The sequence below is a fragment of the Apostichopus japonicus genome, chromosome 16 (assembly GCF_037975245.1).
Source record: "Apostichopus japonicus isolate 1M-3 chromosome 16, ASM3797524v1, whole genome shotgun sequence".
Lineage (NCBI taxonomy): Eukaryota > Metazoa > Echinodermata > Holothuroidea > Aspidochirotida > Stichopodidae > Apostichopus > Apostichopus japonicus.
The window spans coordinates 3,782,520-3,808,562 of record NC_092576.1 but is presented as its reverse complement, the minus strand read 5'-3'; the positions used below and the strand labels follow the sequence as shown (position 1 = coordinate 3,808,562).

At 36.1% G+C, this 26,043-nt stretch overlaps 1 protein-coding gene and 1 long non-coding RNA gene across 3 annotated transcripts in view; one reads left to right on the top strand and one right to left on the bottom strand.

The window, feature by feature from the left end:
- The window catches only part of LOC139982787 (RUN domain-containing protein 1-like), a 35,114-nt gene extending 9,564 nt beyond the window's left edge, over positions 1 to 25,550 (top strand). The window contains exons 1-15 of one of the 2 annotated variants that reach the window (XM_071995884.1): positions 2,708 to 2,788; positions 3,470 to 3,597; positions 4,063 to 4,207; positions 5,125 to 5,217; positions 7,505 to 7,612; positions 12,139 to 12,291; positions 12,828 to 12,977; positions 13,413 to 13,478; positions 14,548 to 14,681; positions 15,827 to 15,938; positions 16,611 to 16,706; positions 17,402 to 17,518; positions 18,069 to 18,259; positions 19,158 to 19,252; positions 20,076 to 25,550. In XM_071995884.1, coding sequence (XP_071851985.1) covers positions 2,729 to 2,788; positions 3,470 to 3,597; positions 4,063 to 4,207; positions 5,125 to 5,217; positions 7,505 to 7,612; positions 12,139 to 12,291; positions 12,828 to 12,977; positions 13,413 to 13,478; positions 14,548 to 14,681; positions 15,827 to 15,938; positions 16,611 to 16,706; positions 17,402 to 17,518; positions 18,069 to 18,259; positions 19,158 to 19,252; positions 20,076 to 20,182 — 1,755 coding nt within the window. In that variant the 5' untranslated portion in view covers positions 2,708 to 2,728 and the 3' untranslated portion in view covers positions 20,183 to 25,550. Of the gene's footprint in view, positions 1 to 2,707; positions 2,789 to 3,469; positions 3,598 to 4,062; positions 4,208 to 5,124; positions 5,218 to 7,504; positions 7,613 to 12,138; positions 12,292 to 12,827; positions 12,978 to 13,412; positions 13,479 to 14,547; positions 14,682 to 15,826; positions 15,939 to 16,610; positions 16,707 to 17,401; positions 17,519 to 18,068; positions 18,260 to 19,157; positions 19,253 to 20,075 lie in introns of those variants that run through there. The other variant, XM_071995885.1, reaches the window with a different exon arrangement.
- Positions 1,179 to 2,573, bottom strand: LOC139982788 (uncharacterized). The gene is made up of 3 exons (XR_011798349.1): positions 1,801 to 2,573; positions 1,679 to 1,760; positions 1,179 to 1,557 (listed from the first exon to the last, which is right to left on the bottom strand). It is a non-coding gene; the product is annotated as an uncharacterized lncRNA (long non-coding RNA).
- Positions 25,551 to 26,043: the final 493 nt, after the last annotated feature.

The following is a 26,043-nucleotide window of genomic DNA, read 5'->3' as shown; positions in this document are numbered from 1 at the left end:
ATGACTGACATAGGAGCTTGCCATGTGATGCAGGAGTAACATATGGTGAAAATTGAAATTAAAACCACAGATTGTCCAGTACAGTATGCAATTTATTTTTCGCAGGTACTGTAGCACAGTAATTTAGTACAGGCATGAATTATTGTAAAAACTCACTAAACTTATGTTGGTCTGGAATTTTAACATAATAAATATCTTTTGCTTAAAAGTGTTCAAAAGTGGTTTTCTTGAGGTTTAGTTTATTGGAATTATTCACGGTAATTAATTAAGAGTTTAATCATATATATGGACAAATTTTGTTGAGGGTACACACCTTTGGAGATAGTGGCCCAGTTAAAAAAAAAACCTGTTTTATAAAAAATGAGACTGTCCATTCATGCATTGACCTGTATACTGTATTATGGGGCAATTACAGTACATATGACCTTTGAAGTAAACACTATTAAAGTGCTCAGTGTGTTCAGCTAAATATCATTCCACAAATATAGCCATTTTCTCCTCTCCAAATCCATGATTGCTTTTGTGCAAGTACTAACTAGCTAAATTCTGATGCCCAAGCATGAAATTAATTTGCTCTCTATGTACATTATGTACAGTGTGCGTGTGTGTGCTTGTGCATAACAACTTATTTATCTGACATACTTTAGTACGAACTGTGCTGTTCATGGTAGCATACGCCCATTAAAAGCCCCATTGACCTACACACTAAATCACAAAAGTAATGTGGTCTCTAAGTCTAGATAGAAGTTTTTACTAGCTAAACGCTACCCATCACCGGATAGCTGACAAGTTGGCCTTTCATGGCACCATCAATTTTCCATATCATGACCATGTAGATCTTTTGCTATCCGAGCCGGAAGTTTTCGTCACTTGTAAACAAACCTCTTCACTCAGTGGTAAACAAATTTCCTATGCTGCTCCTGGGAGGCCTAAAGGGGTCTAAAATTGCCTCAATTGACCCAATTTTCTCACCGCATGTACTTCCATTCATGCTCTTCAACATGCAAGCCACAAAAAACTAGATTATGATTGATAACAGGTCACAAAAGATGTTCTCCTACTGCTTTTTGGCACTTTTCCTGAAGGAGAACAATCGAGCGGATTGATATAGACTCTAATAGGAGTATGCCACCTCATGATGTGTGCATTGATTGTACAGTACTACTGTAGTGTACTGTACTGTACATGTGGTGCATGTTAAGCACTAAAAGCAGTAATAATTGTTACAGATGTCAGATTTCTCACAGAGTACAGTACTACTGTTTAAATGTGCTGAGTTGTAAACAAACGTGAATTCCTCCAACATTATTGATTTACTGTTGTATGGTAATAGTACTGGTTTTGTGTTCAGTATATATCTAGTACTTGTGTGCTGAAGGTGTTTAACTAACTGTATTAGTGAACTGGCAGCAAATTATGTAATTTTGTTGACATTTAAAGTGCATCCATGGTTTATTTGTTATTGGATTTAAAGTCAATAACCAAAAACAAATCACGTACAACAAGTACAGTAGCGTATAGAACACATAAGTGTAGCCAACTGTAGCCTACTATATCCTACTGTAGCCTACTATAGCCTACAACAGCCCACTGTAGCCTATATAGCCTAGACTTTAGCCTACTGTAGCATTCTCTAGCCTACTATAGCCCACTGTAGCAACCTATAGCCTACTATAACCTACTCTAGCCTACTATAGCCTACAACAGCCCACTGTAGCCTACTATAGCCTAGACTTTAGCCTACTGTAGCATTCTCTAGCCTACTAAAGCCCTATGTAGCCTACTATAGCATTCTCTAGCCTACTATAGCCCACTGTAGCAATCTGTAGCCTACTATGACCTATTACTTTGTTTAATAATTAATGCATGATACTACAGTATGTTATATTATATTATGTCCTAGTAAAGTTCTCTACATTTAGTACTTCCTTTAATAATTAATAATATCTACAGTAACCATATTAAGTGAAGTACAGTATTCATTTCTGACACACAACCGCTCAAGTTTGAGTGTACAATTATGTTGCTGGTTCTTTGCTTAATTGCCTGTGGTTGATTCTACCTGTAACTTTGATAAGGATACAGTAGAAAATAAAAGCTAATTACAGACATTGTCAAGAACATGTACTTAAAATAGTCTAAGCATTATACATGTACAGGCTATAGTGTACAGTATGTCTGTATGTACTGAACTGAATTATGTCTGTCTGTTTCTGTCTAGACTGCCACCAACTACATTTACTCTATTTGATAGTGAATACTAAATAGTTTTTCTTGGTTAAATTGCACACATAAATAGCTCTTGGCTGTAATTTATTTCTGTGCCTCCATTTTCCTTTCTAAAGTAGGCCTCTTTGAAATCCCCCTTTTCTTTACACCCTCACCGGATATAAAACAAATCAAGGATCATTCAAATACTACAAATGTTACTAATCCATAAGATGCCTTGAATATATTTTAGAGGGATATAGTCCAACCAACCTAGATCAACAGATAAACACTGTCATACCCATCCATTCTATGTACATAGTTCTGTGAAAATCGACAAGGTGCACTCTCTGAAAACACTTGAACTCCTTGAGGAATCTATGACACACACTTAAGAGTAAACTACAGTACCTGCATATTTCCCACTTCATACAGTGTGGTCAATGTTAGTTCCAGCTAACGTGTTTTTGGCTTTTACAACGCATACAGTAACTAAGTATGTACATACAGTCGCAACGAAATGTTGCCCACCTTTCAATTGGCAACGTTACTCTCCTCTGGTGGTCAACCAATCCAAAAGGTGCTTAGAGATATTTTCGAAAATGGAATATACTGGACTTTAATACAGTGCAGCCATTCTTCTCATTGACGCAACCTGTTGAAAGATGTATCTTCACACCTATAAAACTGTAGCATATAGGTTGATTTTATGAGTTACAGAGCTTTACAAAATCTTTGGAGATCTGTGTTAGAATCACTTGTATTAGGGCCCATATCTATGGCTCTGTTTATAGTGTTATGTTGTGAAACAGTACGTAGAGATTACTAATTAGGGCCCAAGTTATATATCTATGGCTCTGTTTATAGGACAGTGTTTCATTGTGAAACAATATGTAGAGATTACAGTACTTGTATTAGGGCCCAGAGTCATAACTACTGTACTGTATGGTTCTGTTTATAGGACAGTGTTCCATTGTGAAACAGTATGCAGAGATTACTTGTATTAGGGCCCAGAGTCATAGCTTTGGCTCTGTTTAATAGGACAGTGTTACATTGAAACAGTACTGTATGTAGAGATACTTGTATTAGAGCCCAGAGTCACATTTATGGCTCTGTTTATAGGACAGTGTTCCATTGTAAAACAGTATGTAGCTCAGATTACAAGTATTAGAGCCCAGAGTCTTATCTATGGCTCTGTTTATAGGACAGTGTTATGTTATGAAATCATCCCTGTTTCACTCTCTTTTTTCTCTCTTATCAGATCATCATGATGGAGGATACATCCCTCACTGATGACTCCTTGGAGTTTGGAGAGGATGAGAGACCCAAGAACAGATTAGCCCCCCTGGGTGCTGTAGCTAGCCCTCCAGAGGTCACCGAAGAAACAGTGTAAGTAAAGAGCATGCTTGTTGTAATGTTAGACTGTTACACAGATATGTAAGAACTAAGTATGTGAGCACTGTCAATGTTTGGATTTCATACATGTATGTATTGTCGAGAATCATGCTTAGGAAAGTATCCTACAATGAAGATATTATTGAGCAGACAACAACATTTTCTGTGATTCAAGCAAATTGTCAAGTCATAACAATTAATTTTCTCACAAATATATTATTATTTATTGTGTGGCCACCAAATACGGTTCAAATAAACAAGTTCTTTCAAATTTTGATAACATTAAAAGTAAAGAAACATAGAAGACTGCCTGCATTAATAGTTTTAGAAATAATAATGTAGGAAACAACTGCTTTGTCTCGTTGTAAATTGTGACTCCAAGCCCTGAACTCTGTTTCTATGTCTTTGCTTATATAAATAAATAATTAATGTTTCATATCCTTGTTTGTTCCTCGTTAGTCATCCAGCAGTTATTGAACAGTTGAAGCATCTTGAAGATGAACAAGAAGAGTTGAATTCATCTCTACTCGCACTCACCAGTCACTTTGCCCAGGTCCAGTTTAGATTAAAACAGATCATCAGCGCAGAACCTGAAGATAAGGAGGTAATGTACACAGATATTAAGACCTCATGGGAACTTTTTGAATTGATTTATGACTTTTTGCAAAATAATACTGAGCTAATTAATGGAAACTTTGGGTAATGCATAAACAAAATACTTAACAGTATTTTCTCTTGTCATGATAAGACATGTTAGTGTGTCGTCAGAGCTAATTGCTCTCCCTAATGATGTGTTACACACTACAATACTTGTTACTAATCTCATTCTTTATGTGACCCACCAGACGTTGGTTTACTGTGTTTGTTGATTTGACCCACCAGACGTTGGTTTACTGTGTTTATGTGACCTACTGTACCAGACGTTGGTTTACTGTGTTTGTTTATGTGACCCACCAGACGTTGGTCCTACTGTGTTTGTGTGACCCACCAGACGTTGGTTTACTGTGTTTATGTGACCTACTGTACCAGACGTTGGTTTACTGTGTTTGTTTATGTGACCCACCAGACGTTGGTCCTACTGTGTTTGTGTGACCCACCAGACGTTGGTTTACTGTGTTTATGTGACCTACTGTACCAGACGTTGGTTTACTGTGTTTGTTTATGTGACCCACCAGACGTTGGTTTACTGTGTTTGTTTATATGACCCACCAGACGTTGGTTTACTGTGTTTGTTTATGTGACCCACCAGACGTTGGTTTACTGTGTTTATGTGCCCCACCATACAGTATGTTGGTTTACTCTGTTTATGTGACCCACCAGACGTTGGTTTACTGTGTTTATGTGACCCACCAGACGTTGGTTTACTGTGTTTATGTGACCCACCAGATTTGGTATACTTCGTTTATGTGACCCACCAGTCTGTGTACTGTGTTTGTTTTATATGTGACCCACCTAACGTGGGTTTAATGTGTTCATGTGACCCACCAGACGTTGGTTTACTGTGTTGTTTTATCATTATAGACTCTCTTGAAGGAGCTGGAGGAGTTTGCATTCCAAGGCTGTCCGGATGTACGAGGATGTCGCAGTCAAGATGCTCAGATGCTGGAAAATGATGTAAGTATTTGTGACCAGGGCATCGGAATACTTGATAAAGACTGTGTGCTAGAGTCGGTACATGAAGGATTAGGTCAGCAACACTTTCAGCCATCTATTAGGAAAGGAGGACTTGTATCTAATGGAGAATTGAGAGAATGATACAACTTGTTATCCTACAGACAAATGATATGTCTGTAGATAACTGTAGTAACAGGATTGATTGCCTATGCTCTTTGTGTACACATCATTTTAACAATAACACTCTTTCTCAATTGCTAAAACTGGGAATTTATTCAGCAAATTATAAGATGAAAATTGCCAATTTATCAATAGATATGCAAATGTGGTTCTGGTACTGTAAGTATATAAAATTTTCAGCATTTTGTATTATCCAAATGGTCTGATAACTGGTCTGCTAAGATTGTTCCTGTTACACATTTGTTATAACAGTGCTGCGTCACACTGTCAAAAACATTTGTGTAAAGCTTTCTGCTGAGCACGAATATTGTCAACAATACCAGGCTCTACTCTAATACATTACTGGGTGTGGAGATGTTTTCTCCAGGATATAGTCAAGAATCACTCACACCTCACATGTATTTATCTTATGTTCTATACTTACTTAGGAACATTGCATTAGTTTGTGGCATTGGTAAATGTTAGATTTCCAACAATACCAGCTTCTCTAATACATTACTGGGTGTGGAGATGTTTTCTCCAGGATATAGTCAAGAATCACTCACACCTGACATTATCTTAAATTCTTACATACATAGGGAACATTGCATTAGTTTGTGGCATTGGTAAATGTTAGATTGCCAACAATACCAGCTTCTCTAATACATTACTGGGTGTGGAGATGTTTTTCCTCCAGGATATAGTAAAGAATCACTCACACCTGACATGTAATTATCTTATGTTCTATACATACCTAGGAACATTGCATTAGTTTGTGGCATTGGTAAATGTTAGATTGCCAACAATACCAGCTTCTCTAATACATTACTGGGTGTGGAGATGTTTTTCCTCCAGGATATAGTAAAGAATCACTCACATCTGACATGTATTCATCTTATGTTCTATACATACTTAGGAACATTGGATTAGGTTGTGGCATTGGTAAATGTTAGATTGCCAACAATACCAGCTTCTCTAATACATTACTGGGTGTGGAGATTTTTTCTCCAGGATATAGTCAATAATCACTCACACCTGACATGTAATTATCTTATGTTCTATACATACCTAGGAACATTGCATTAGTTTGTGGCATTGGTAAATGTTAGATTGCCAACAATACCAGCTTCTCTAATACATTACTGGATGTGGAGATGTTTTCTCCAGGATATAGTACAGAATCACTCACCTGACATGTATTTATCTTATGTTCTATACATACTTAGGAACATTGCATTAGTTTGTGGCATTGGTAAATATTTGACAACAAATATGGGTAGGGGTTTCAAAGTAATTACTATGGCAACATTCTGCAAATGTGGATCACAACCAACAGCAGGTGGTTAAATGTTAATGACAGCCTTGTTGATATACTTCTGGATCAGTTATGTAGTTAATTGATCAGGTGCATTGTTTAATAAAAGATTGAATGTTTGTACATGAAAGTGAAGACTTGAATTATTTTGTGAATGCAGCACATAAAGCATAACATGTGAGCCTAGTCCATACTATACTCTAGAGGCTATATTATACTAGGCTATATTATTGCAGGCTATATATCATACCGGTGCTGTGGCCAAGGGGATAAAAGCGGTGACATTTGAAGCAATGAGGCTTAGCAATCAGGAGGCTCCTGGTTCGAAACCCGGCCGGGTCATAGTGTGGCAGGTTTTTTCATCCAAGAGCAATCTATAGTTTTTCCATCTGAAATGACTTTCTAAATTGAAAAGATTCCAAATTCCATTTGTGGTCGCTTAAGCATCGTAAAAATAACTGCTGATATTATCATTATTATTTTATAATATTTTATACTAAACTAAGCTATACTATAATAGGCTATACTATACTTGGCTATATTATAATAGGCTATTCTATACTAGGCGCTATACTTTACTAGGCTATGCTATACTAGGCTATATTATACTAGGCTATATTAAACTAGGCTATATCATACTACGCTATACTAGGCTATACTATACTAGCCTAACAAAATGTTTGTAGGATGCTTGGCAAACATGCTTTCACTGTTTTTTTTTTGCATTTTAATAAAAATCAGTTTACTGGTGGATTTAGTAGAAGTTCACTTGGATTGCAACCAACAAGTAATGAATATTCATCATTTTGACAGGTGGAGGTTGAACATGAAAAGAAGATAGCAGAACAGAGAGAGAAACAGATGGAGTTGATAGCACAGTTAAAATGTCAGTTAGATGACATTGAACAGTTTGCCTACCAGGTCAGTCAATTAAATTATTAGTGTGTTTATTAATGTAGAGATGGTTTGTGACTAACCATATATACCAGGTTAGTCAGTTAAACTACTAGTGTGTGTATTAATGTAGGGATGGTTTGTGACTAACCATTTATACCAGGTTAGTCAGTTAAACTACTAGTGTGTTTATTAATGTAGAAATGGTTTGTGACTAACCATTTATACCAGGTTAGTCAATTAAACTACTAGTGTGTGTATTAATGTAGGGATGGTGTGTGACTAACCATATATACCAGGTCAGTCAATTAAACTACTAGTGTGTTTATTAATGTAGAGATGGTTTGTGACTAACCATTTATACCAGGTTAGTCAATTAAACTATTAGTGTGTTTATTAATGTAGGGATGGTGTGTGACTAACCATTTATACCAGGTTAGTCAGTCATACTATTAGTGTGTTTATTAATGTAGAGATGGTTTGTGACTAACCATTTGTACCAGGTTAGTCAGTTAAACTACTAGTGTGTTTATTAATGTAGAGATGGTTTGTGACTAACCATTTGTACCAGGTTAGTCAGTTAAACTACTAGTGTGTGTATTAATGTAGGGATGGTTTGTGACTAACCATTTATACCAGGTTAGTCAGTTAAACTACTAGTGTGTTTATTAATGTAGAAATGGTTTGTGACTAACCATTTGTACCAGGTTAGTCAGTTAAACTACTAGTGTGTTTATTAATGTAGAGATGGTTTGTGACTAACCATTTATACCAGGTTAGTCAATTAAACTATTAGTGTGTGTATTAATGTAGGGATGGTTTGTGACTAACCATATATACCAGGTCAGTCAATCAAACTATTAGTGTGTTTATTAATGTAGAGATGGTGTGTGACTAACCATTTATACCAGGTCAGTCAATTAAACTACTAGTGTGTGTATTAATGTAGAGATGGTTTGTGACTAACCATTTATACCAGGTTAGTCAGTTAAACTACTAGTGTGTTTATTAATGTTGAGATGGTGTGTGACTAGCCATTTATACCAGGTTAGTCAGTTATACTACTAGTGTGTTAATTAATGTAGAGATGGTGTGTGACTAACCATTTATACCAGGTCAGTCAGTTATACTACTAGTGTGTTTATTAATATAGAGATGGTTTGTGACTAACCATTTGTACCAGGTTAGTCAGTTAAACTACTAGTGTGTTTATTAATGTAGAGATGGTTTGTGACTAACCATTTATACCAGGTTAGTCAGTTAAACTACTAGTGTGTTTATTAATGTTGAGATGGTGTGTGACTAACCATTTATACCAGGTTAGTCAGTTATACTACTAGTGTGTTTATTAATGTAGAGATGGTGTGTGACTAACCATTTATACCAGGTCAGTCAGTTATACTACTAGTGTGTTTATTAATATAGAGATGGTGTGTGACTAACCATTTATACCAGGTTAGTCAGTTATACTACTAGTGTGTTTATTAATGTAGAGATGGTGTGTGACTAACCATTTATACCAGGTTAGTCAGTCATACTATTAGTGTGTTTATTAATATAGAGATGGTTTGTGACTAACCATTTGTACCAGGTTAGTCAGTCATACTATTAGTGTGTTTATTAATATAGAGATGGTTTGTGACTAACCATTTGTACCAGGTTAGTCAGTTAAACTACTAGTGTGTTTATTAATGTAGAGATGGTTTGTGACTAACCATTTATACCAGGTTAGTCAGTTAAACTACTAGTGTGTTTATTAATGTTGAGATGGTGTGTGACTAACCATTTATACCAGGTTAGTCAGTTATACTACTAGTGTGTTTATTAATGTAGAGATGGTGTGTGACTAACCATTTATACCAGGTCAGTCAGTTATACTACTAGTGTGTTTATTAATATAGAGATGGTGTGTGACTAACCATTTATACCAGGTTAGTCAGTTATACTACTAGTGTGTTTATTAATGTAGAGATGGTGTGTGACTAACCATTTATACCAGGTTAGTCAGTTAAACTATTAGTGTGTTTATTAATGTAGAGATGGTTTGTGACTAACCATTTATACCAGATCAGTCAATTAAACTACTAGTGTGTTTATTAATGTAGAGATGGTTTGTGACTAACCATTTATACCAGGTTAGTCAGTCATACTATTAGTGTGTTTATTAATGTAGAGATGGTTTGTGACTAACCATTTATACCAGGTTAGTCAGTTATACTACTAGTGTGTGTATTAATGTAGAGATGGTTTGTGACTAACCATTTATACCAGGTTAGTCAATTAAATTACTAGTGTGTGTATTAATGTAGAGATGGTTTGTGAACTAACCATTTATACCAGGTTAGTCAATTAAACTATTAGTGTGTGTATTAATGTAGGGATGGTGTGTGACTAACCATATATACCAGGTCAGTCAATTAAACTACTAGTGTGTGTATTAATGTGGAGATGGTTTGTGACTAACCATTTATACCAGGTCAGTCAATTAAACTACTAGTGTGTTTATTAGTGTTTGCACGGGTTATCCGGGTACCCGGGTACCCGCCCGACGTGATACTACCCGGTTCCTAATTTATTACCCGAATCCTAAGCAAAGTGTGATTTAAAAAAAAAAAAAAAAAAAATTGGCAAACCGACGGTTAGGCAGATTTTCCATTGACTTAGTGTGGTTTTAGGCAACAATGTGGTCGCAGATAACAGCAATAACGAAGGGGCCCGCTCGACGCGATACTCACCGGTTCCTAATTTATTACCCGAATCATATGCAAAGTGTGATTGTTTAAAAAAAAATGCAAACCGATGGTTAGGCTGATTCCCATTGACTTAGTGTGTTGTTAGGCTACCGTGTGTTCGAAGATAACAGCAATAACGAAAGCTTTCCATAGATATCTTATAACTGCGTCACAATTTCAGCTAATAAACAGATGGCTAGGCTAGACTACCCCCATTGACTTAGTGTGGTGTTAGGCAACCATGTGGTCGAACGTAACAGCAATAACGAAAGTATTCCATGGATGTCTTATAACTGCGTCACAACTCCAGCAAATAAACAGATGGTTAGGCTTAGCTAGATTTCTCATTGACTTAGTGTGGTGTTAGGCTACCATGTGGAAGAAATTATTATTTATTCATTCGTTTATTTCAAAGAAGGAAAGGCTGACAAGGAATTTTACGCGATGTTTATGGATTATAGACGGGATAACTAAAAAATAGTAATCGCAAGTGGCTTTTTACTAATCGTTTATTCCAAATGCGATCAAATTGCGCGAATCGCGCAATCTCGCGGCTAATGCGAACCCTGGGCCTGCATAATAGATAGTAGTAGTATTAAAAACTGTTTAAGAGCTAAATTGGATATTTATATGGTTTGATCCAATAGACGTGCACGAGCTAGCATAAGCAGCGGCGGCAGGGCGATGTTAGTAGTAATGCTAATTATAATTAAATAATTTATTTATTAACAAGTTAATGAAAGAAACAGAAGCAAATAAAAATTATTGAGGGAGGTTTTATACCTTATCTTACACCTACGTATTTGAACATGAAAACATTGTCAGTAGAAAATATAATGCATTTATTACAGCATCCAATATGTAATGTCTTGGAAATCGTGATACACGAGGGTAAACAATTTTTTTCCGGGTACCCGGATACCCGACGGTTAACGGCCCTCGGGTACCCGGTTCCCGATTTTTGGACCCGTGTAAACACTAGTGTTTATTATGGTTGTGATTAACCATTTATACCAGGTTAGTCAGTCATACTATTAGTGTGTTTATTAATGAAGAGATGGTTTCTGACTAACCATTTATACCAGGTTAGTCAGTCATACTATTAGTGTGTTTATTAATGTAGAGATGGTTTGTGACTAACCATTTATACCAGGTCAGTCAATTAAACTACTAGTGTGTTTATTATGGTTGTGATTAACCATTTATACCAGGTTAGTCAGTCATACTATTAGTGTGTTTATTAATGAAGAGATGGTTTCTGACTAACCATTTATACCAGGTTAGTCAGTCATACTATTAGTGTGTTTATTAATGTAGAGATGGTTTGTGACTAACCATTTATACCAGGTTAGTCAGTTAAACTACTGGTGTGTTTATTAATGTAGAGATGGTTTGTGACTAACCATTTATACCAGGTTAGTCAGTTAAACTACCAGGGTGTTTATTAATGTAGAGATGGTTTCTGACTAACCATTTATACCAGGTTAGTCAGTTAAACTATTAGTGTGTTTATTAATGTAGAGATGATTTCTGACTAACCATTTATACCAGGTTAGTCAGTTAAACTATTAGTGTGTGTATTAATGTAGAGATGGTTTGTGACTAACCATTTATACCAGGTAGTTGACTAACCTCCAAGATGTTGTTTTCAATGTTGAGATTAATTCCTGACTAATAATGAATCTGCCAGGTGAGTATTAAACACCAAATGTGTTTCTGCCTTCTCACACAAGTTTCTTATAATTGGTTAGTCTTACTTTTTATGGCTTTTCTGTTGATATTTTTGGTTGTATTTAACCGGAAAGTTCTCTCTCTGCACAGGAAGGGACTGGTATTGTGCCTCACACAGTACTGATGGAGAAACAGAAGGCTATCATAGAAGAACTTCAGGCAAAGCTGGATATGCAACTTGAAGACTATGAGAACATGAGCACAGATGAACTCAAGAACCTGGTGGACAGTGCAATCGGCAAGGTACTCAATCAGCAGTGTGTGTGCACAGTGTCACTGCAATGTCACTGTACAATGTATGTTTATCATTTATAGAAGTGTGCCCAGTGTCACTGCAATGTCACTGTACAATGTGTGTTTATCATTTATAGAAGTGTGCCCAGTGTCACTGCAATGTCACTGTACAATGTGTGTTTATCATTTATAGAAGTGTGCCCAGTGTCACTGCAATGTCACTGTACAATGTGTGTTTATCATATAGAAGGCAATATGAAGTATGCATACAATATATATATAGTAATTAAACTACATGACCATAGTCCTCATGGTAGACTTGTTGGAAGTAATCTCTGAAATGAAGAAAGAATGGCCTTCCCCCCCCCTCCCCCCATCACTTTAGTAGATGTATCATGATGACTTAGCAATGAATGAAATTAAGTCCCCCGTCCAATGACTCTTGCTCCTCTTTCCTGTTCACCCCCATCTATCTCCCTCCCACCCCCTTTGTCTTTCACATAAATGTCTCTGTGTTTGACTTCGACCATTTTTCTTCTTTACAGATTGTTAATCCTGCCCGAGTCAAAGGTCAAGTGATTACTCAGTTGAAGAATCAAATCTGTGACCTTGAGAGGTTCATCTCATTCCTCCAGGGGGAAGCCCAATCCCCTGGGCCTTTGGGCCATGCCTGTACATGCCCTGTACATGGCCCCGTAAGTATTGCTCAATACATTCGTAATGAACATGTCTGCAAGGTCTTTCCAGAATTGTTACAAATTCTTGTCTACGTGGCGAAGTTTTCATCTTTGTTATCATAATACTGTGATTATAATAGAACCTACATGCCATAGAGACACTTCTATAACCTTGTTATTACAAGGAAGGTATGGGTATGATATATCTAGTTTTATTTTAATTTCATATATTATGGTTCAGTCAAATGTAATTAATTTCCTTGAATTGCTCCTTTGATCTAGGTTTTAGATAAGATCATCTTAGGAAGCTGATCATACCAGGGCAGATATGATGTGATGTGAATTGGTTTTGATATGGAGTGATATGGTAGGATTTATTGTGGCATTTATGCAATTAATGTGATTTGACACAAAAAATATGATATGATGGAATATAGTATTGTTCATCGACAGATGGGATCGTCTCAAGATTGTGGAAATAAGGAACAGGGACGTACCTGGACAGAGCAGGAGAAAAAGGTATGACAAAATATTGTGATGTGATAGGAATAGATATGATATGATATGATGTGATTGAATGGGATTTGTAATGGGTTGTGACATGATGTGTCATGATATGATAAAATATGACATTTACATTGGTTTGATTCCACACGAAAATAGAATTTGAGATATTGTATGATGTGATATGATGGAACATAATGATGTGGAATGACATTTAAGTTGGTATGATGTGATGTCATTAAGTTTGACAAGATGTGATGAAATATATGATATAGTTATCATGTGACACAATCTGATATTCTGTGATATATCAATATGATATGATAATATAGAATCACATATCAAATATGATATGATGGAGTAAGGTTTGACATGCCATGTGATATGTGATATCTTAGGGATATGTGATATGTGATATCTTAGGGATGTGCCCACGCTGGGCGGCCCCGCCCAGCACCAAAACTTACCGCCCAGCACTGTCTTAAAAATCGTGAATCCCGCCCAGCACTATTTACGTCTAAAATCCCGACATTCCTAACAATATATTCTACATAAATTTGGCCTAGCCTATGCCAAAATCATACAGACTAATAATGCATCAGTTACGCATGCAAGAAAACTTACTTACGGCTCTCAATCATTCCCTTGCAAAATCTCTTTGAAACAAACTAACTTTTACCAGGTACGTAATATATTTCACTAAAAGAAAATTTAAAAATGTAAATTGTTAGCAAAACAAGTACTTCTGTTTGTGCTTAAAAAGCTACACAAGTGCCAGCATTTGGCATCTGAGCACCTTCAAAACTCGAACGGCGATCAGTATACCCGGCACTCAGGAAATCCTGGGCACATCCCTGCATGTGGTATAATATTACACAATGTGACGTGATATGACAAGACAATATATCTTGTGTGATGTAATCATTTATCATGTGACACAGTGTGATACCATATGCTAGGAAAGTATGACATGATGTGTTACTATATTTTATGCTATGGTGCAATGTTTATGTAGTCTCATGTGGTATGATGTGATATGAATTGAGTTGATATGATGTGTATATCATTTCCCGTCACATCACAGGAGAGAGATGCTAACATCTCGGCCATGAAGAAGGCATTATCAGTGCTGCAGTATATAGCTGTCCAACAGCTAGGATGTGGGACAGACAGGATGAAAGAAAGAAAACAACCAAAGAAAAATGATTCAGAATTTCAGTAAGAAAATATTGATCAGTTTTATGTATGTATATTAGATCCTCCTGCAAGCAGGAACTCGCGAAGAAGCCTCATTGGCTTATCAAAGCCACAAGCTGACCGAAGTCAGTCTCTTACATTCATATTTAAAGTCCATGATTTGGAAATGTCAATTGTCAGCAACTCTGTAACTGGACGACATACATTAATCTTGGAGTGACTCAAACTCGGGACCTTATGATTGAAACGCACCAGCGTTAACCACTGAGCTAACACGTATTGAAGGTTTACGGTGCATTAATCTTAGAGTCACATATATTCAATTCTCAGACGACCTGTAGATACAAGACCTGTGTTGTAAAGTTTGCAGAGAAATGTGGATAAGTCATATATTGTGTCAATCAGCACATGCCAGGTCACTGCAAAGGAGTTAATAAAGACCGAGTACCATATGGAAATGAATAGCTCAAGCTGATTCCCCTACCTCTACTAGCTACATGTGCCAAACCAATTCATGGTAGGGGAGAGAGAGGGGGGAGGACAAGATTTATTTTACAGCAGACCACTAGGAACCAGAGGAAATTTATGTATTGACTTTGATAGACAAATTTTCCTTTTTATGCAGGAGTCTTACCATTTTAGTGGTAGGGATAGCAATCTTGTTTTGATGGGTCAAGTTAAATAGTTCTGATCCCAGCAGGAAGTTTGTGAATCAACTTAAATTGACCACCTCTCATACCTGGACATGTTTCTTACCAATTCACTAAGGATTTATATTGCTGGGTAGTCAGATAGATTGTGTTAACTGTGGTTTGGCAGGATACTTGAATGGCTCTTTGGTCTCATCGTGAGTAAAAAAAAACTACTTGTTTAGAGGAGAGGAAAGTTCAACACTTGAGGAATATTTCTTTAAGCAGTATGGTTACCTAAAAAGTGTCTTTTATCATTTTTTACTTTTATTGCTGTTGTTATTACTTTAAGGTTTTCTTAAGTTTGGTAATTTTATATTCCAGGTATTGGTTCTTTTGTACAGTGCTCTCGAGCATGTTTTATTTCATGATAACAGCAGTTTAATATATGGTATTTATTATATTTATATTATTATATATTTATATTTCACTGAAAGGAAAGATAACCTGCCAGTGCTGTAATGTTTATACCTTCAGAACTATGTTGCAGAAGCTGGATAAAGTAGTAGTGTCACTGATACGGAAGGAGAGACAGAGGCAGAGAGAGATGATGGGAGTAGATGAAGACTACTCCAGCGATGACTCAGATGTAAGTCACTGGTCTCCTTAAAGGCATTGAAGACTTGCCCCAAACCGCGTGTGGCCATCTGAAAAAGTTAACTTTCCGTTGCTTGCAAGTGACGTTTTGTTCGTGTCGCTACAAAATGCAGACAGTAATGAAATGTGATACCTTAATTGTTATCTTTAGCTGGACCTGAGATGTCCATCGCTGTATCGTTTGTATACTGTGTTGTGGGTATTGACCGCAGCTGTATGTACTGACTGTACACTAGTGTCTAATTACCGACGGTAGCAAGCTGTGTGTGTATTTTCTGGGATCGATGGTGGTGTTTAACACTTCTGTTACACCTCATTCAAAACTAGGTCAAATTACCGGCATTAGACATTTCTTTCTGCGCCAGTCTTCACACCCTTTAAATGAAACTTGGACTAATCTCGACTGATCTGTCCAGTGTCCAGGAAAACAGATATAAAATGTAATGAGATAACACTACGTGTCTGTCATGACATCTTCATGCTTTTAGTGCTCCTCCTACCTCTGGAATGAGAACTAATGTCCTCCCAAAGCCCACTTTTCATCCTCCTCAGCCTCACCCTGTCCCCTTTATACCCCCCCCCCCCCAGTCCCCCAATCTGACCATTTTGTACTGTTATCGTGGCGTAAAGTTTCATCTGTTTCACATGTTGATTTGATTCTCAGAGTCCAGTTAGCCGTCCATTAGATGATGTCACAATCACAGTCCGGAGGGAATTTGCTCCAATCTTGAAACATTTCTTTGAGTTTGGTCTGGTTAAGGTAAGTTAAGATCAACTTAGAAGAGGTTGTTGTAGTTTATCATAAGCTGTGTCATAACTGCCTTCGTGCCTCTCATAACACTAGCGATTGTGACAAGCGCTCTGTTTGTAGTGTGCAAAGTTGTGGTAGGAAACATACCATGTACATTCATTGCGATGATATCAAAACATTAATATACAGTCATTGGTGCAAATTCATGTGTTTGTTTCACCAATGTTTGTATATTAATGTTTTGATATTTTTACTTATAGTTTTCACTGTGGTCCTGTTGAACCATGTGTGCAAAATAAACGGGTTAAAACATCCATGCTCAGCAATCATTCAGCGTCGTCTCGGTGACAGGTTATTCCAACAAGACATTCAACTATCACTCTCATTCTTTAAGCTCACTCTGAAGTAAACTGAAATGACAGCTCAGAATTTTGATATCAGTGTTTGATAAATTTATAGATGCCTTTTGGGGATTAACAAATTGTCTTGTAACCTGAGATGTTGTAGGATGATGTATATAATTTATAGCTGCCTTCTGGAGATGAACAAATTGTCCTGTAACCTGAGATGTTGTAGGATGATGTATATAATTTATAGCTGCCTTCTGGAGATGAACAAATTGTCCTGTAACCTGAGATGTTGTAGGATGATGTGTTGTAGGTTGTGTTATGTGTTTTTATTATCTTTGTTGTTCTCTCTGATAGACCAGCGGTAGCAGGGTATTAATGACTCCTATCACAGCCTGTCTTTCACCTCAAGTCAGGACTAACAGCCCCAAACCTCATGCTTGGGATATCTTTGAAAGGTACTTCCAGATAAAGGTTAGTCCTAATTGTGCATTATTATAGAAAGTACATGATGGAGTCAGGGAACAAGGTGGAGAGGGTGAGGGGAACATAGCATGGTGGAGAGGGTGAGGGGAACAGTGGCATGGTGGAGAGTTTGAGGCGAACATAGCATGGTGGAGAGGGTGAGGGGTCAGTGGCATGGTGAGAGAGTAAGGGGGAACAGTGGCATGGTGGAGAGGGTGAGGGGGTTAGTGGCATGGTTGAGAGGGTGAGAGGAGCAGTGGCATAGTGGAGAGGGTGAGGGGTACACTGGCATGGTGGAAAGGGTGAGGGGGTCAATGGATTATCAGAAAAAATGAGTGTGATGATGGGGTAATTGTGAGGTAATCTCCTAGTTTTGAGGTAAAATCATCTATTTTGTTAACATAAACCAAAGCCATACTTTTTAATTTGAATTAACTGTATAGGTGATTGGTGCCTTCAGAACAATTCAATCCTCTTTGATGGTGTTTGTCATCTTCTCAGTTCAGCAATCTTCCATCTTTTCATTAGGATCTTGTCGTGTGTTTTATCTTTTATACAGCATGGGAAAGAGTTTTCCGAGTCTCCAGCAAGGTGTCTCTCCCAGGCATTTGATCTGAACATTGTCGGTGGGACTGCTATTACCTCCCGTCAGATTCTACTGGCAACGATTCATGCAATAGAGGAATCTCACAACCCTCTGAAGAGAAGCCCGGAGTCCAGGTTCAAGGCCCTGATCTGTGAAGCCCTGAAGTGAGTTGTAAAACTGTAAGAATGAGCACAGAGTCTAGGGTCAAGGCCCTGATCTGTGAAGCACTGAAGTGAGTTATGTAACAGTAAGAACGAGCATAGAGTCTAGGTTCAAGACCCGGATCTGTGAAGCCCTGAAGTGAGTTGTAAAACTGTAAGAATGAGCACAGAGTCTAGGTTGAAGGCCCTGATCTGTGAAGCCCTGAAGTGAGTTGTAAAATATTAAGAATAAGCACAGAGTCTGGGGTTAAGGCCCTGATCTGTGAAGCACTGAAGTGAGTTGTAAAACTGTAAGAACGAGCACACAGTCCAGGTTCAAGGCCCTCTTCTGTGAAGCCCTGAAGTGAGTTGTAGAACACGCTGTAATGAGCATGTCATATCTACATGAACAGTAACAAAACAGCATAGTATAATAAACATGAACAGTAGCTAAACAGCATTGTATAATAAACATACCTACATGAGCTATAACTAAACAGCAAAGTATAATAATAATAATAATAATAATTTATTTTATGAAGCATAAAATCCACAAAAGTGCTCTAAAAGGCTATGTAACAGTAAAAAAATATATGACACATAATATGTAGTAAAACTGTAGAATAAAATACAATATAGGTAATGTACATATTATATCTACAGAACACCTGTGTTATATTAACACCAGAAAATGTTCTTGATTATTAATATTTAATCATCAAGCTTACATCAATTAGATATATGATTGCAGTACTGATAGGTAATAACCTTCCATCACATGTTTTGCTTCAATGCTTTTTTAATTCCACATTTTTCGTATCATTTGTAAACAATTAGTGTGTCAGAGGTCAGTACAATAGTTTGCTGCGTTTGTGTGATTTTGTTTTACTTATGTCAAACATTTCCTCCTTGTATTATTCAGTCAAAGGAAGTTGTCAGTCTGGTGTAAACACCTCTACAAGACCAAGTACCTGATAGAGAATAATTACGTATCATGGAGTTACATGTCTACATCAAGTAAGTTACCTATTACTAAAAGACTGTATCAAGTAACATACATATTACTGCAAGACTGTCAAGTACCTGATAGAGAATAATTACTTATCATGGAGTTACATGTCTACATCAATAAGTTACCTATAACTAAAAGACTGTATCAAGTAACATATATATTACTGCAAGACTCTGTCAAGTACCTGATAGAGAATAATTACTTATCATGGAGTTACATGTCTACATCAAGTAAGTTACCTATTACTAAAATACTGTATCAAGTAACAAACATATTACTGCATATTACTCAAGTACAATACTCATTTCTGTATGAAGTCCTAATTAATATTACTACGTGTGTGTATCAAGTACAAATACTCATTATTACATTAGTGTACTAAGTAAGTTACTTATGACTACAAAACTGTATCAAGTAATATTCTTATTACAACATGGATATATCAAGTATGGTACTTAATACTACTTGAGTGTATCGAGTATGATTCTTACTTCTACCAACCTTCCTGGAGTAAGTATACCCATTCCTTCTTGACTGTCTTAGTAAGATACTTATGACTACATTACTGTATCAAGTACTTGTGAATACAAGGCTGTATCAAGTGAGATACTTATTATTAAATGGCTGTTTTAAGTAAGGTACATATGACTTAGTCTGTATCAATTACTATACTACTTATAAATACATGGCTGCATCAAGTAAGTCACATATTCCTACATGACTACTAAGCAGTAAGGTAGGTAATTCATTTCAACCAATCAATCAGAGTCTTAAACTTTTATTTTGACATGTATCATGATTTCTTTTCACTGTTCTTTTTCTCTGTAGAGTTTGACAGTGTGCTTCAGATTCTTGATAAACTCAACGAACTGAAATTCCATCTGCCTGCGGACCTCGCTGTCAAGCAGTTCACTGCCATAAAGGATGCCTTCTGAAAAGTCAGTCTCTTCCTTGTTCTGATTGGATCAGGAGGTGATGACAGTATATCAGGGATCAAGCCATGGGATCAGATTAGGGATCAGATGGGTGGATCATGGCTGCTAAAAAGCTTAATCCGATAGGATTAGTAGACCAGCATGTTAAAATGGATCTGTAACAACTGAAGCATATAATGTACATACTTCTTCACCTCATGAATATGCATGGTTCTTTAACTAAATGTGATATCCTGGTTTAATACAGGCAAAGAATCATTCACATTTTGTCATAAGGTTATGGTTTCATAGCTGAATAAATCCATCTAACATGTGATAGAGTGTCTCACACAGACAATGTTAACATAAGAGCACACAGCATAAATCTGTAGACATACTAGAGACATTCCGAATTACACATAGTATTGAAACTTTAAATTAAATTATTGAAAACAAAAGAGAACTGGTCTTTGATAGTAGAAAAGAAATATTAGCATTTTAAGCTTAAAGCAAGGGGCTTCCATTTATCGTTTTCAGTTTTTGTCAAGCTTTCTTCATGTTGTTGGTCTCATCCCATTGGTGGATTTAAGGGATAAGCAGATTTCTGATTGGTCAGTACAATATCTAAATATGACAAATATTTTTGTGTTAATTTAAGCAAGTCTTCTGTTGGGAATACAGACTAAATAGTTTGCTTTGTTAGTAAACTTATGTCTGCTTTTAAGGGTAATATAATCCCAATCCCTCCTGCCCTTCCCTCCCCTCCCCTTTCCTCCCCTCCCCTCCCCTTACCTCCCCTACCTCCCCTACCCTCCCCTCCCCTTCCCTCCTATTCCACTTTCTGAAGGTGGAGGGAGAGGTGTGGGAAATATTCTTTATACTCTCTTCTATGCAGGGAGTTCAGTTATTGTAGATACAATGTTATTTTCCTTTCAAGTGCAGACACAGTACAAGCTATTCATTCCAGTCCAAGTACAAGATTTCACAAAGTTCTCTGCATTTTATCTTAAAATGATGGCTAAAGTTTAGAAATGTTATGTAAAGAGTGAGCATATTATATCTGCATAAAAATACATCAAATTGTATTAATCATCACAGATGACTCCACATGGTTGTAGCATTATAAGGTTGTATACAACTGGACAGATGGAGCCTTGAGGATAAATATCAACTGGCAATGTCATAGGAATGTTAGTATTGTATTAATCATCACAGTAGACTCCACATGGTTGTAGCATTATAAGGTTGTATACAACTGGACAGATGGAGCCTTGCGTATAAATATCAACTGGCAATGTCATAGGTATGTTAGTATTGTATTAATCATCACAGTAGACTCCACATGGTTGTAGCATTATAAGGTTGTATACAACTGGACAGATGGAACCTTGCGTATAAATATCAACTAGCAATGTCATAGGTATGTTAGTTTGTATTAATCATCACAGTAGACTCCACATGGTTGTAGCATTATAAGTTTGTATACAACTGGACAGATGGAACCTTGAGTGTAAATATCAACTAGCAATGTCATAGGTATGTTAGTTTGTATTAATCATCACAGTAGACTCCACATGGTTGTAGCATTATAAGTTTGTATACAACTGGACAGATGGAACCTTGAGTATAAATATCAACTAGCAATGTCATAGGTATGTTAGTTTGTATTAATCATCACAGTAGACTCCACATGGTTGTAGCATTATAAGTTTGTATACAACTGGACAGATGGAGCCTTGAGGATAAATATCAACTAGCAATGTCATAGGTATGTTAGTATTGTATTAATCATCACAGTAGACTCCACATGGTTGTAGCATTATAAGTTTGTATACAACTGGACAGATGGAGCCTTGAGGATAAATATCAACTAGCAATGTCATAGGTATGTTAGTATTGTATTAATCATCACAGTAGACTCCACATGGTTGTAGCATTATAAGTTTCTTCCAAAGAAATCTTCTATTTTAGATTTAAGTAGACTCTGTATTCCATTTCTCGGTGATTCTCAGATGGTATTATTTGATTTATCCTTCTGTTCCACATTTGTCATATAATGATATTTTAAAAATGCTTAAAATCAACTTGTTTATCCCTAAAGTTTGACATTTGCCTCAAAACATTCTGGTCTCTATTCCAGTATCTGTATATGCTTAGATTACATTCATTTATTCATTTCATGATTCTACATTTGATGTTTTTCTATGTTTTCTTTCATTTATCACAACAGTCTAGTAGCTTAGAACCATTTCTACTGCATATTCATGTATTTTAGGACATTTGTATTCCCAGGGTTAGTGCAAATCATAACCATTCTTCTTTCATTAGCATTATATATAGATTTGGTTAACTTCCTTTTATCATATTTATTCTCCATGCCCATCTGTTTTCTCCAATCTTCATCCTTTTCTTCATCCTTTCTCCAATCTTCATCCTTTTCCAAGTTTACTCAGGATATAAGCATCCATTTATATTTGCAGCGTACAGACTCATACAGCTTACATACAGCGTACAGACTCCCAAACTACCTGAGTTAATGAACAGTACAAAGTACGAAAGGTCACAGCAGATGGCTAAGACGTTCAGTAACTCTGTGTCCTTTTTTATCACAAATACAAACATTTAACCTATGCCACAAATCCATCGCAATAGGTATTGTAATTTACATATGATTAGAACAAGAGTGGAAGGACTGTGATCTGGGCCATCATCATTGTGCCAGTCTTCGTTAGTGGAGGAGAGAGAGGCCATGGAATATTATACAAATAATGAATGGTTTCCATTCGTGCAATAGTGCAAATATCTCACGAGTTGAAAGATGTAATTTGTTCCATTCAACGAGGCGCAACATATTATATTAAGATGGGTAAAATGCAGTCATGCAACAGATTGTTTTGAACAGACATGTTTCTCTGCTCTCTTACCATTGAAAAAAGTGCTACCAAAAGAGTATAACCCATGGTTCAATTTCATAGAGTGGAATAGAGCAGATTTTGCATGCAATCAACGAGCAATTGACCAATCAAATGACCAGAATACAATTAGGTGTTGTATAAAACAAGCTTACTTGCAGCTCTCATCAAAGACAGACTGTTTAATGTCTACACTAGGGACTGTATCCATTAGATCCATATACAGCTGCAAATATTCAGTTAGTTTATTGCTGCAGTATATATCAGTATTCTTTATGGTTTAATATTAAACTTCATTAACTAACCTAATTCTTTAGAATCAGTTCTTTTGTAGGGACCTTGATGTACCATGTTCAAAGGTAATAGTTAGACATTACGTAGCAAACATTGATAAAGTTACACTGAGGACAGTGTATATATCAAACAGTGTATATGGCAACTAATCAGCCTCTTCTGATTCTAGGAATGATTACACTTGTCACAAGACCCTGCTAGAAACCATGTCGCCATCTTTAAAGTTTGCACGTAGTCTTACTGGTGCCTTGCGTAAACGACTGGCCTTTACACATAACAATACATGAATTGCTGTTTTTCATAACAATACATGAATCGCTGTTTACATAACAATACATGAATTGCTGTATACATTGCGATACATAAATGTCTGTATACATTACAATATATATATATATATATATATATAAATATAATTGAAATCGTAATGAGTTGTAAAATCCATAACAGTGAAAAAAATTCCAGCTTCCACCGGGATTCGAACCCGGGCCTCCCGCTTTATATGCGGACATCCCTAAGAACTAGGCTATGGGCGCTGATTGTATGTCCAGAGGTTCGAAACCAGTAAGGAAGGTCGTAATTCCACTATTGGCGTTTGTCACCTGTATCGAACAATACTAGTTCTGTTTTGGTGATATATTACTGTACACATTACAATACATGTATTGCTATACAATACAGAAATTACTGTACACATTGCAATACATATATTGCTGTATAAATTACAATATATATATATATATATATATCATTGTACACATTACAATACATGTATTGCTGTATATATGACAATACATAAATTACTGTACACATTGCAATACATATATTGCTGTATAAATTACAATATATAAATATATATATATATATATATCATTGTACACATTACAATACATGTATTGCTGTACACATTACAATACATAAATTACTGTACACATTTACAATATGATATTGCTGTAGATATTGCTGCATACATCATAATACATATATTGCTGCCCCTGATACAATCAATAATAAGAATATTTCACTTTCATTTTCAACAAAGATTTACTTTCATGATTAAATAAAGAAAATGTGTAATATGACCTGCCCAGGCTAGCCTGTATAGTTGAAGAGGAGCAGGTACCATTATAATGTACAATGTTAGACTAGACCACATTTATCAGTGAGTTAATGCTACTTATAATAGTTACAGGTACTCTCATTATCAGTTACACATAACAGACAAAGTATTGGAGTGTGTATAATGTATACTATTAATAATATTTCAGCTGAAGAGAATCAGTCACTGTAAAATATTGACTTGTAATGCATGAGGTGCACTTGGGAGTGATATTAGTACTAATAATGTGGCAAAGAATGGCTTAACTTAATATCAAGTGGCTAACGTCGGATATTATAAAGTACTTCTCCTGCTGCTGTTTTATAAACCTAAACCTTAATAATTTGACAAAGTGTAGCAAGTTATACCTTAAGTTCATATCAATTGGCTCAATCAATAGCGAATTGATATATACCTGAAACTTGGGGTAGTGACCATATTAAGTACAATTGAACAGCTTAAGTACAGTGTCAAACCTAAAAATATTAATCCGGCGACCTGATTTCAAACAAAAGTAGTAGGAATTTAAGGATAATTGTGAAACTAAATAATGCACTGAAATGCAGTATATATTCTTTTGTTATTGATTTGGATTTATGTTATGTAACCACAGCATGACAACTTTATAAACCACAGCATGTATTCCATAAAAGATTATTTGATTTAATTTAAGCGGAAAATTGTACATGAAGAAAATAAATCATATTTATTTATTTAGAGTTTGGAAAAGATGTAAAATTTCTCTTAATTAGCAGATTTATTTCTTTCTTTCTAAACTTGTTTCATTCTTTCTGTCTCTTTCTTCATCTTTTTCGAAGGTTCGATTTCATTTTCTTCAGTCATTCTTGATTTGTCCTATTTTTTGGAATGGAAAAGAAAAGAATACTAACATTTATTCTTACTTATTGAATATTCATATGATGAAAGTCTATACATAGTACTGTATTCGTTTGCCATGTTGAGGTTTATGTTATGAAGAGTTGTTTCTAAAAGTACTTAATTTATGTATTTAATTTATCGATCAGTTTATTGTTTTAATCTGGTGTAGTGAGGGATAAGTGCAATACAAACAGTAAAAACCAAACCATTACCCTTCTGGCTTGTTTCTGCCTCTTTGTCATTTATTTGTCCTTTTCTTATTTTAGGTTTTGAATTTTGTTCACTATATGATTTTATTTCCATAGATTTGTACATATACAGACCTATCAACCTGTTTGACCCCAAAATAGGGAGAATAACATTTTTCAGAGCCAAAAAATAGGGAGAACAAGGGGAAAATAGGGAGGTTGGTAATTTTCACTCCTAAATACTCCTAAATAAGTATAGTCTACTTATGCAATACAGTGAGAGAATCATCCAATCAGTGTTTCTTGTTGTAGTTTACAGCAGCTCGCTTCGCTTTCTTCAGGGTTTCTTTAGTATAGGCTTCCATTTGAAACAGGGAACATTGGACTCTAGGTACTGTGACTTCATGGCTAGTATGCTAGATTGAGTCCCATCAAGCTTGGGACTTGACCGACTGTCTTGTTCTTGCGAACTACTCTGAATAGCCTTTCCTGTTCAGCGTTACTGTGGGG